Raw genomic sequence first — 12563 nt, forward strand, 5'->3', positions numbered from 1 at the left:
AACCATTGAGCCACAGCATCGCTTCCAGTTTCTGAGTGGTTAATTGGAGATGAGAGTCTCATGGGGACTTTCCTGCCCCAGCTGGCTTTGAACAGCAATTCTCAGATCTCAGCTTCCTGAGTAGCTAGGATTATAGTCATGAGCCACCCATGCCCAGCCCTGGTCTTTTTCTTTCAGTGCTGGGAGTCAAACCAAGAGCATTAGGCACACTAGGCAAGTACTATACCTCTGAGCTACATTTCCAGCCTTAATATCTGCTTTTCTACTTTCTTTCCTGCCTGCTTCTAGTTCAAAAGAAAAACAAGCTGCTTAATGAGTATAATTGAAATGCGTAAGAAGATACATATTTGCTAGTTCTATTTGGGAAAAGGAAATACATTTTGCAAGAAAATATTTCTTTAAAAGATAAATTCAGCTAGAAGGGCCAAAATTGATTGGAATACAATGTACTCATGTGTGGAGATGTAACAATGAAATCCTACTGCATAATTAATATAAGCCAACCAAAAAGGTACATTCAAAATTAGTGACATGCTTTGCCATGTTAGATAGAATGATAGAGATATAGGGAGAGAAAACGGGACTATGTGGTTCTGTTCTCAAAAAACTCGCCAAGGGCGGGGGCGGGGAGGGAGGGAGGGAGGGAGGGGTGTGTGTGTGTGTGTGTGTGTGTGTGTGTGTGTGTGTTTGTGTGTGTGTGTGTGTGTGTGTGTGTGTGTGTGTGTGTGTGTGTTCTGGCCTCAAGAAACTAGCCAGGCTAGGCATGATGGTATACACCAATAATACCAGCACTAATGTAGGAAAACTGAGTTTGAAACCAGCCTGGAGTTATATAGTGAACAGCAGGCTCCCTATGGAAAAAGAATGGAAAAAGCTAACCAGGTTTTCCTTCCAACAAACCTAGAAAGCAAGTGTGGTAGAACAGCCCTAACATGTCTTCTCAGTACTTCTTAATTCCTATTAATCCCCTCCCCTTTGACTGAAGATTGAGCCTGTGGCTTGCTTCAAGCAAATACAGCAAAAGTGATGCAATGTCCTTTATCTTAACTGATGGTAAAGACGCCCTCCTGATGGGCTTTAAAGAAGCAAATAGCTATTCTGCAAACTGCCTAGTCAGTCATGAGGCAAGCAACTGTGGATGACCTCAAGGAGCTGAGCTCCTCAGTCCCTAAACTCACAGGCTAGCTGGGGATGTAACTCAGTAGTACAGTGCTTGTCTAGCATGCACAAAATCCTCCCTAGGTCCATCCCCAGCACACGTGTGCGCACGCATGCGCACACACACACACGCACGCACTTTAAAATCACAAGTAACACCAGAAGCCAGTGTAATCCTAGCTGCTCAGGAGGGTGAGATCTGAGGGTTATGGTTCAAAGTCAGCCCAGGCAGGAAAGTCCATGAGACTCTCATCTCCAATTAACCTGGAGCTGTGGCTCAAGTGGTAGACCACTAGCCTTGAGCAAAAAGAGCTCAGCAACAGTGCCCAGACCCTGAATTTAAGCCTCAGGGAGAACACAAGGGGACACACACACACACACACACACACACAAATCACCAACAATTAAAAGCAATGGAGCCCCACTGATCTTGCCTATAGCTTTAGGAACCCTGGTGACTCTGTGCTGAGAATCCCGGTAAGCCCTATCCACACTTCTAGCCCACGAAACTAGGAGATGGTAAATGTGTGCTGCATTAAGTTGAGAAATTGGTGATAATTCATCATAGAACAATAGATAACTACCACAGTAACCCACAGAAGGGGTAGCCAATAATCCCACTTGGCCTGAGAGTCTGAAAAGTAAAAGTTCCATGCCTTGGGAAAGCCCTCAGCCCTGCGCAACTCCGGTTGATTGGTTGCCCCTCAACAGATGTAAGCGAAGAACAGAAGGCTATAAATAGAAAATCTAAGAAACTTGCTTTTAGGAAATAAGTAGAGTTTGGGGGGTGATGAACCTAGAAAGGAACCAAATCCCCTTTAAAAAGGAAGAAATAATTAGAAAAGTAACCTAATATTTTCTCAAGGCCAATGTTCTATGCCCTTAAAGCCAGGTAGCCTCAACTTAGGAATGTGAAACTGGGACAATGTTCAAAGCTATCTCATATTTCTAGTCTGCTTTTGGCTCACTTTCAACTTCCCTATAGCTTTCCCCAATTATTCTAAATCAGGCCTCAAGTATCAGTACCCCAATAATGGCCAATAGCTTGATCATGAGGAACCATTCTCTGACATTTGTCCTTAGACCACAGGTACCTTTTCTACCCATCTTAAACCAACTGCAAGTTCCCGTGTCTGGCATGCCACCAGGTTACTTCCTTGAAGCAAACCCTATCAAGCATATGATGTCTTACACTTGCTCAGGGACAGGAGAAGAGGATGATAACAAAGACAGAAATACAGATTAAAGTGAGGCAGCAATGCATTGATGGTTGTTGAGCCTGAGTTGTGAGTACAGTGATGGTCTAATAATTCATTCCTCTATCTTCTTGTTTGAGATTTTCAGTTTTTAAAAAGATGGAGGAAAGCCCATGAAAGTTGAACATAACTAGCTCGAAGGTTTTTTAGCACCTTCAAGAATATCAGTATGTTTACTCACCAGACACTGTTGAAAATGAAGTATACAACTTGTCGGTGGGGATGGGAGGGAAAAAATGGGAGAGAGCAAGTGAAAGCAAAAGTGTGACATTGTCCAAAAAGAAATGTACTCATTACCTAACTTAGGTAACTGTAACCCCTCTGTATATCACTTTTATAATTACAATGTAAGAGTTTAAAAGAATATCAGGGGCTGGGAATATGGCCTAGTGGCAGAGCACTTGCCTCTTATACATGAAGCCCTGGGTTCGATTCCTCAGCACCACATATACACAAAAAGCCGGAAAGGGTGCTGTGGCTTAAGAGATAGAGTGCTAGCCTTGAGCAAAAGAAAGCCAAGGGACAGTGCTCAGGCGCTGAGTTCAAGCCCCAGGACTGGCCAAAAAAAGAATATCTGCTATTTATGAAGGTATCTTATTGTTCATACATGTATTGAACAGTCCTCCAATCACATGACATTCTACATAAATCAGGAATGCCACCTACTTTCCTTTGACATAAATATCTCTGAAAAAACATAATGATGATTCATTACAAGAAAGGTAATAAAAAAATCTTTAAAGGAAACAAATGAACTGACAGCACATGTGTAAACAAGGATGAATTCCAAAAACCTAACAATGAGAGGAAAAGCAAGTTGCAGAAGGTTACACAGAATACAATGCTCTTTTTAAGTTGCAACGCCACACAAATCACTGTTTTAGTGATCCACATATATATATACGGAAACTATACATATAATAAAGGTATTTAGAAAATTTCAAATCATGTACCTCAAATTCAAGATAACAACCATTTCTGGAGTAGGGACAGTTAGGAATAAGACCAGAGAAGGAAACCGATGAAGTTTTTCATTTTAGTTGGATTATCTTACTTCTTATACTAAAAGTGGGTACAAACTCATTTGCAACTCTTTTTGTTGTTATTGTCATCATTGTTGGGTAAGTTATGTATGCTTGAAATAGGTTATAATGAAAGAATCAGTGGAAGCAATTGGAAAAAATCATACTAAGTGAAGTGACCCACACCCAAAGAAACATAAACCCTATGATGCCCCTCATAGGGAATAGCTAATACAGGAATAGGCTAGTCATGGTAGAAGACCAAAATACCCCAATAACTACACCCATATGACCACATAAGAAGATGCCAAGTGAAATGAACTCCATGTTATGGAAACAAGAGTTATACTACTGTTGTAATTATTCTCAACATGCGATGTGAACTCGTACTACTTTTTTTCTCTTTTTTCCTTGTCAGTTTGTTTGACTGAGTGGTTTGTCTAGTTTTGTTCTCTTGTAGTCCCTTCCTGTGGCTGTACCCTCGCTACCACTGTACTACATCTGAGTACCCTGGATATTGTCCGAAACAGGTAATAGAACTGGGAAAGCGAGAGGGAATACCAAAATCGAGAGACAAAGAACAAAAAGACAAACCATTCAAAAAGCAACACTTAGAAACCATTGGATGTAAACCAACTGCACAACTCTTGGGAGGAGAGGGAAAGTGGGAGGGGGAGGGGGGAAATGAGGGAGGAGGTAACAAGTAGAACAAGAAATGTACTCACTGCCTTTCATATGAATCTGTAACCCCTCTGTATCACATTTGGACAATTAAAAAGTTGAAAGAAAAAAAAGAATCAGTGAATCAGTGAAGACTGTGTGGTGAAGCTCCTACGCTCCTACACAAGGTTCTGGATTCATCCCCACAACACCCGCCCATTAAAAATGGATTCCCATTTTTAAGAGTCAGTGAGTAACAATTATGCTAATATCCTCCTTTTGCCAGGTATCAATGACTCACATCTATAATCTTAACTATGCAAGAGGCAAGATCTGGAGGATTGAGGTTCAAAGCCAGCCTTGACAGAAAAGTTTATGAGACTCTCTCTCAAATTAACCAATAAAAACTGGGCTGGGGGTATGGCCCAAGAGGTAGAGTGCCAGCCATGAATTAGTAAGCTGAGCAAGTACTACTGAGTTTAAGCCTTTGTATGAAGGGAAAAAAGAAAGAAAAGAGAATGATGGAAAAGCAATATCCCATTGTTGTTGTTGTTGTTTTTATTGGTTGTAGGGCTTGAACTCAGGGCCTAGGCTCTGTCCTGAGCCTCCTTGTGCTCAAGGCTAGCGCTCTACCACTTGAGCTCTACCACTTCCAGTCTTTGAGTGTTTAATTAGAGATAAAAATTTCACAGAGACTTTTCTGCCTGGGCTGGCATTGAATCACAGTCCTCAGATCTCAGCCTCCTAAGTAGCTAGAATTACAGGTATGAGCTTCCGGTGCCTGGCTAATATCCTCTTTTTTTTTTTTTTTTTTTTTTTACCAGTCCTGGGTCTTGGACTCAGGGCCTGAGCACTGTCCCCGGCTTCTTTTTGCTCAAGGCTAGCACTCTGCCACTTGAGCCACAGCGCCACCTCTGGCCGTTTTCTGTATATGTGGTGCTGGGGAATCGAACCCTGGGCTTCCTGTATACAAGGCGAGCACTCTTGCCACTGGGCCATGTTCCCAGCCCCGGCTAATATCCTCTTTTTAAACAAACAATGGTTTTTGGCCCTGATACTTTACTGTATCTGCTACAATTTATTCTAAAACAGCATGTCATCCTACTTACTATTTTTGTATGATAGTCTCTGTCTCCCCTAAAATATATGATATGAAATGAAATGACCTAAACATACAAAATTTGAAAATTGTTTCATTTATCTTTTTAATAGTTCTGACACAAGCACTGGTGGCTCAGGCCTATAATCCTAGCTACTCAGGAAGCTGAGATCTGGAGATCTTGGTTCAAAGTCAGCAGGGTAAACAACTAGGAGAGACTCTTATAGCCAATTAACCATCAAAAAGCCAGACGTGCAGGTGTGGCTCAAGTGGTAGAGCACCAGCCCCCAGTGAAAAAGTCAAGCAAGAACTGAGGCCCTGAGTTCAAGTCCCAGTACTTGGCACCAAAAGAAAAAAATAGTTTTGGCCAATAATCTAGTAACAGGAAAAAGATTATAAGAATTTTGTCTTTTATCTTTAGCCTTAATGGTAAAAAAATTATCTCTGAAATTTAGAAAAAACAAAAATAACTTTTCCCAAAAAGTGAAATTATGTTCAGAGTCTAAAAAATATCCCCTACTTTTCACAACTTTGTGGTTCTCTAGCACTCTACCACTTGAGCCAGGCCTCCACCTTCAATGTTTTGCTGATTCATTGGAGAAAAGAATCCCATAGATTTGTCTGCTTTGAACCCCTATCCTCAGATCTCAGCCTCCTGAGAAGCTAGGATTATAGGTATGAGCCTGAGTAGCTAGGATTATAGGTATGAGTCACCACCAGCTACTGGCTCCAAAATTGCTTTATTTCTACGTTAATCAAATCTACTTAGATAAAAGGCATTGATTGCTTACTAGACTCTTTTCTCCCCATTCATTTTTTCTCCTGAATAATATAGAATCAGTATTTTATAAAACTATTCCTCTTAATGTCTAAGAATTACCTATCATTAAAGTGAAATGTGCCCAGTATCCCCAGAGATTATAATGCTATTCTAAAGAATATGTATGATATCTGTTTAATTACTATGTCAAATATATATTTTGTCACTTGAAGGTAGATATTTTATTTAGATATCTTTTAGATATTTCTTATACACACAAAAAAACCCTTGAAGTATAAAAAACATTTGCAATGAAATGTAAGAGCCATGAGAGAAGAGATCTGAGTTTGATTCACTGCTATAACTTCAGCATCTAGGACAGAACCTGTCATGCAACAAAAACTTACATGGGTCAAACCTAAACTTGATTCCCACCATACCCCATGACTTCTAGTAAAATGTTGACTTCTAGTAAAATATTGTCCATGAAATACTTTACAACCTAGGGAGACATCACTAATATTCATAGTCTTTTGTCTTAAAATATGAAACAAAAACCCACATACTTTTATATACTCCTTTTCTAGTATAAAAGGCTTTTTATTCAACTATTTTCCAACTACTGCTAGAATACTGCTTTCAAATAAATCAGCACATGAAAATGAATGCTGTATAAATACATAAAAATAACTTAAAATAGCTTATTGGGATGCATTAAAATATAATGTAAGATGGCAAATGAGAACATAAAAATGTTCCCAACATCATATATCTTTAGAGAATTAACAAATTAAAACAATGGGACATCAGTATCCACATATTACAATGGCGAAAATCCAAAACCTTTAACAATACCAAATGCTGATGAGGTTGTAGAGTAACAGGAACTCTCATTCACTGCTGAAGGAAATACAAAATGATACAGTCATTTTAGAAGACTGGAAATTAAGCATGGTGTTACCATAGCATCTAGCGATACACTCCTTGCTATTTACCCCCATGGCTTAAAAATGTATGGACAAAGCTGCACACAGCTATATCCACAATTGTCAAAAACTTAGAAACCACCAAGATTTCCTTCAGCCAAGGAAAGGAATAAAAGAATATGACCAGACAATAGACTTAGTACTAAAAAGAAGTAAGCTCCAAACCATGAAAAGACTCCTAAATGCCGATTTCTAAGTGAAAGGAGCCAATTGAAAAAGGCAATATACTGTATAATGCCAAAATATATAACATCCTTTAAAAGGCAAAGCTATGGAGACAGTAAAAATATCAGTGGTTTGCAGGAAAGGAAGGATGTCTCAGTGGAACGAGGGATTGTTAAGGCAGTAAAATTATTTTGTATGATACTACAAGGCTGGATATATGGCATTCATTCACTCATAGAATAAAACAACAACAACAGTGATTCCTAATGGAAACTCTGTTCTCTGGAAATAATGTCGTCATCAATGTAGGTTCATCAAGAGTAGCAAACATACCTCTCTGGTGCCAGATATTGATAGTGGGGGAGGCTATGCAGATGAGTAGTACAGGGAAATAGAAACCCTCTGTATTCTCTCTTCAATGGTCCCCATCTAAAACTATCCTGAGAAAATAGTGTATGAAACTATATGTGGACTCAGTGGTAGAATGCTTGCTAAGTGTAAGTAAATCTTAGGGTTGAATCCCCAGCCCCAACAAAAATCTTCTATATAAATGTGTGCATGTGCACATGTATGTGTCTTGTTAGCCTGATGTCAGAATAATAGAATGCCAAATACACTTGTCTTAGAGGTGCCAGTCTATGATCTACTGATCCCATTGCTTTGGGACTCTGGGAGACATGTCAGATGGAAATGGTAGAAAGCACATGACAGAGCGAATAGACCACCTCACAGCCAGGAAGCAAAAGAGATGGAAGAGGTAAAGTCTTAAAACTCCCTTCAAGTCCAAATCCTCAATGATATATAATGACCTCCCACTAAGCCCAACCTCCCGGTTCCACCAACAGTCCCACTATGGAATACTTATCTAAACCATAGCATACGTTGAGATAATATTTATAATTTGTAAGTATATATAAATAATTGCATATCAGCTGGAGAAAACCCCTAAGGTAAATTTGTAAGTTCTCTTCTATAACACATAATATTAAAAAAGTTTAAAACCCTAAAATAAGTTCATAGGTTCACTTCTGTAACCGGTGTTCTGGTTTATTTTAACCATAAGTAGATGAAATTAAGTGTTTTAAAGACTTTTTATTAGCTTCTGTTAGTTGTATAAGAAGTTTTCACGGCAATGTTTCCATATAGGCATACAAAATACTCTGCTCAAACTCATCCCCCTATCACCCACCTCATCCCTTCCCCTTTCTCAAAACACGGATCATAGTTCTATTTACATTCATACATATAATACTTCCATCTAAACCATGTTCATCTCATTCACTCTCTGGGACATGGACTCCAGTAAGATTTTAAGATTCTCACCTTTCTGGGTACATTATTATCATCTTGTTTATTAAGAGGGGAAAAAAAAAATCTGACTGTTACCATAGAAACTACCAAAGTTGGTAAGTGCCTCCATGATTTGAGCAGTTATACCTGTTGAGCCACTTAAATCTAAACTTACAAGTTCCTGTTTAACAAGGCAAGGGGGAAATTTTCTATGCTTGTTTTAAAGAATAACACATGGATGGAATCATGCAAGTTCAGGTGGACAAAATAGACACACAACCAGCAGCACCATCACCAAAGGAATGAATAAAAATTAGGTGGCTGGGTCCAGCACAGATGGCTCACGCCTGCAATCCTAACTCCTCAGGAGGCTGGATCTGAGGACTGAGGCTGGAAGCCAACCTGGACAGGAAAGCCCAGGAGACTCTCGCTTTAAAATCACCAAAAAGCCAGAAATGGAGCTGTGGCTCAAGTGGCTGAACACTAATCTTGAGCAAAAATGCTTAGGGAGAGCCCAGGTCATGAGTTCAAGCCTCAGGATGGACACAAACAAAGAATTAGAGGCTGGGAATATGGCCTAGTGATAGAGTGTTTGCCTCGTATACATGAAGCCCTGGGTTTGATTCCTCAGCACCATATATATGGAAAAAGCCAGAAGTGGCACTGTGGCTCAAGTGGTAGAGTGCTAGCCTTGAGCAAAAAGCCAGGGACAGTGCTCAGGCCCTGAGTTCAAGCTCCACAACTGGCAAAAACAAACAAACAAAAAAGAATTAGGTGGATGCCAGTTATTGACTTTGTTTGACTGCCTTAAAATTGCCTTTTACTGTCTGGGATGCCTTTAATTTTTATTTTCACCTATACCAAGAAGATGGGGTTATTATAATTTTGTTAGGCTAAAGAGAGTTGCTTCACTGTACTCTGGCTGCAAGCTCTGAGATATTCACTCTAAGCAATCTTCTAGGAAAGTTCCCTTTGCAAACAACTGAAGCAGCCTTTTGCATGCAATTTTCAACTAGAGTATATTATGTCATCTGTGCAAAGGCTCTGTGGGTTCTTTTGAATGTTTAATGTTTAAATCTTAGATTTCCCAAAGACACAAGAAGCTACTTTAGCATGGGTGACAACTCAAGGAAAATCCCCTCCGCAATTCCTGAAGCGATCTTAGCTAACACATCCACCACCTCTTATCACACTTGAAGCATTGCTAACAACAAAATATGCCTTAACAGGTGCCCAGACCTAACCTACCTGCTGCATAGCCTCAGTCACTTCAATAAATTTATAATGCTTGGAAGTATCCTGAGGGCCTCATGTAGCAGCCATGGTTTGTGTTTGGGGCACTGACTTCCTTTTTACCTGCTCCAGCTGAACTGCTTAGCAACAGTGACAGAACTGTCTGCATTATCAAGGACTTCTTTGGGGACAAACATCCATGCTAAATTCAATGAATACTAAGTATATTTTCAGAAATCTTAAATTCGGAGAGGTGAAACAAATGACAGAGTAGCTAAAGCTATGCTCATAAACACGTGGGCATATGCACACTCTAGCTGTACAAAACACAGTCTGGGGTGACAAAAGAAAAATTACAAACACAATAGCAGTGCAAGTGAACCATAAAACCTTCAATACTCCTTTGAAACTAGGTTTTAAAATAGCACTAATACTTTAACTTCAATTGGCATTCAAACTTTCATCCTACTGCTTTTTAAAGAAAAGCTTCCTTCCATATTTCAGACCTGCTATTATTAATGTTATCCTCATTTAGTGCAGTGACAGCAAGTGACAAAAGGTTTCTCCAAGCTTTAAGGAACAAAAGCACCCCCAGCTGTAGATCATCCCCTCCTCTTTTTCCAGGTATGGAGCAAACCAAAAAAAAGTAGCTATACAATGCCCCTTAGTTTTTGACTGTAGATGAAGCTCAAACAATGATAGAATGACAAACAGCAGCAATCTCCTTTGATAGACACTGGGGTCCACTCCGAGCCCCAAATGGGGAACTTGGCTTTGGCTTTGGCTTGACCTATGTCCTCACGCAGCCCTGAGTCTCTGCTCTGCAAGTTGTCCGGTCAAGGTTTCCAGTTTAATGCTAACATTCAGAAGACAAGTGAGCAAATATAAATACATATATATATATAGAGAGAGAGAGAGAGAGAGAGAGAGAGAGTAGATGTGCATTTATTATAAAACATAAAAGATAACATGTAGCTCAAGGCACACATGCATGTGTGCATGCACACACACACACACACACACACACACACACACACACACACACTTCAAGTTGTTCAAACCCCAGCTAGGCACCCTGAGCGTCCACTCGGGAGAGGGAGGGGCCGAAGCGGGGAACAGAGGTTAAATCAGACAGCAGCCAAGACAAACATCCCTTACAGAACAGAGCAAACTTTGGGTCTGGGTGGTTGCAGAACCCCAGAAATGATCGGGGAGGGCGGGGGAAGGGGGGAAGGAGTGTCAGTCTCTGGAGAGGAAAGAAGGAGCTCACCCAGCACTGGGTGAGGAGCTGAGCTGTAGAGGCTCATGTCCCCAGGGGCTAGGGCGTCGCCGCCATTCCCAGCTGCCAAGCCCCCACTCTCCAAGACCTGCCGGTGGCCTCCAGATCCCTGCAAGCCGTCCTGTCACCCCACTCGCACCATATGTCCCCTACACCCCATGCCCACCTATCTGCAGGAACAGGGAACACAGGAACATACCTGGTGCAGTGTCTCCGAGGGCAACTGGGACGCCCGGAACAGATCGGCTACCGGACCCGTGGCCGCATTGGCCGCTCCCGGGGCGCCCCTGGCTGCCTCAGGGGGCCCGGGCAGGGAGCCGCCACTAGCGACGCCGGTGCAGCGCGCGAACAGCTCGGAGTAACACTGCTGCTCGCCTTCGCTCAGTAGCAAGGGCGGCCCAGAGCCACAGCCTCCGCCCGCCGCCGCCTCCATGGGCTTTCCAAGGAGTCCTGCAGAAGCCCTGTCCCCAGCTAAGGTGCCGCCTCCTCGGTCCCAATCACCGCCACCGCCTGGGCCTTGGCCGTCGCCGCCTCTGAGCCCCGCAGCTGCCGCGAGGCGGCTTCCTCCCGGTGCGCCGCAGCCCCGCCCCCGGGCTTGAATGTTGTGCCTCCGCGGCGCGGCACATGGAGACAGGCGCCGCGAAGACCAATCACAAGCGAGGATCCCACCAAAGCCCTGCCCCCCACGCGCCTGCCTCTCCCTGCCCCGCCCCTCTCCAGGTAACTAACTCCGTGCACCACCTGTCCAGTCTGGCTCCTGCTTGGCAGGTGAGGCCAGGGTGGGAGAGGGAGGGCTGGCGCCAGCCCAGCCCACTTTACCCCAGAGGGGCATCTTTGGCTCTCCGCCCTGACTAGGAAGGGAGCTTCTACCTACCTGGAGGAATAATGCTTTTCAGAGGATGAGGAAGATGTTTTCTTCCTAGGAGACTGGAGCAGGTGCCTTGAGTTTACCACACCACGCTATGCACTTTCCAGAACAAGCAAGGCAGGGAGAGTTAGGTTTCCTCTCTCTCTTTATAATATTGCTTGTGTTCTAACAAGCTGGAGAACAAAGATTACATCAATGGGGTCCCAGAGACTCCTCAAAGTGTTGAAGAGGATAGGGTTAGGCCACCTTCTTTCTCAGACACAACTCAAATCTAGGGTAAGGTGCCACTGGCTCTTGCTTGTAATTCTAGCTACTCAGGAGGCTGAGATCTGAAGATCACAGTAGGATGAGATCAGAAGAACATGATTCAAAGCCCGTCCACGCAGGAAAGTCCATGAGATTCTTAGAGATTCTTACCTAGAGACTCTAACCAACACCTGGTGCTATGGAGCAGATTTACATGGTAGGGCCCAAAAATATAGACTTCAGAAAGAGTGTTCTCACCCTCCAAAAGCAGTTATTTTTTTTCAAAATTTTATTATCAAACTGATGTACAGAGAGGTTTCATACGTTAGGCATTGGATACATTTCTTGTACTGTTTGTTACCTAGTCCCTCATACCCCCCCTCCCCAAAAGCAGTTATTTTGGTATGACTACAAGCATAGTTTTACAAAAAAAAATAGTGGGGGGAACTGTTTGGTATCACATACCTGTAACTGCAGTTAATCCAGAGGCAGGAAGATTTCAGGTTCAAGGTAAGCATAGACAAAGTTAGTGTGACTTTGT

The 12563-nt window shown here is 42.2% G+C and overlaps 1 protein-coding gene across 10 annotated transcripts in view; it reads right to left on the reverse strand.

Moving 5' to 3' along the window:
- The window catches only part of Reps2 (RALBP1 associated Eps domain containing 2), a 173447-nt gene extending 162032 nt beyond the window's left edge, over positions 1-11415 (reverse strand). For 3 of the 10 annotated variants that reach the window (XM_048336894.1, XM_048336896.1, XM_048336893.1), the window contains exon 1: positions 11108-11414. In XM_048336894.1, the coding sequence (XP_048192851.1) occupies positions 11108-11341 (234 nt within the window). In that variant the 5' untranslated portion in view covers positions 11342-11414. Of the gene's footprint in view, positions 1-11107 lie in introns of all 10 variants that reach the window. The other 7 variants (XM_048336897.1, XM_048336895.1, XM_048336902.1 and 4 more) reach the window with 4 other exon arrangements.
- Between the last annotated feature and the right edge of the window lie 1148 nt (positions 11416-12563).

This window comes from Perognathus longimembris, chromosome 28 (assembly GCF_023159225.1).
Source record: "Perognathus longimembris pacificus isolate PPM17 chromosome 28, ASM2315922v1, whole genome shotgun sequence".
Taxonomy (NCBI): domain Eukaryota; kingdom Metazoa; phylum Chordata; class Mammalia; order Rodentia; family Heteromyidae; genus Perognathus; species Perognathus longimembris.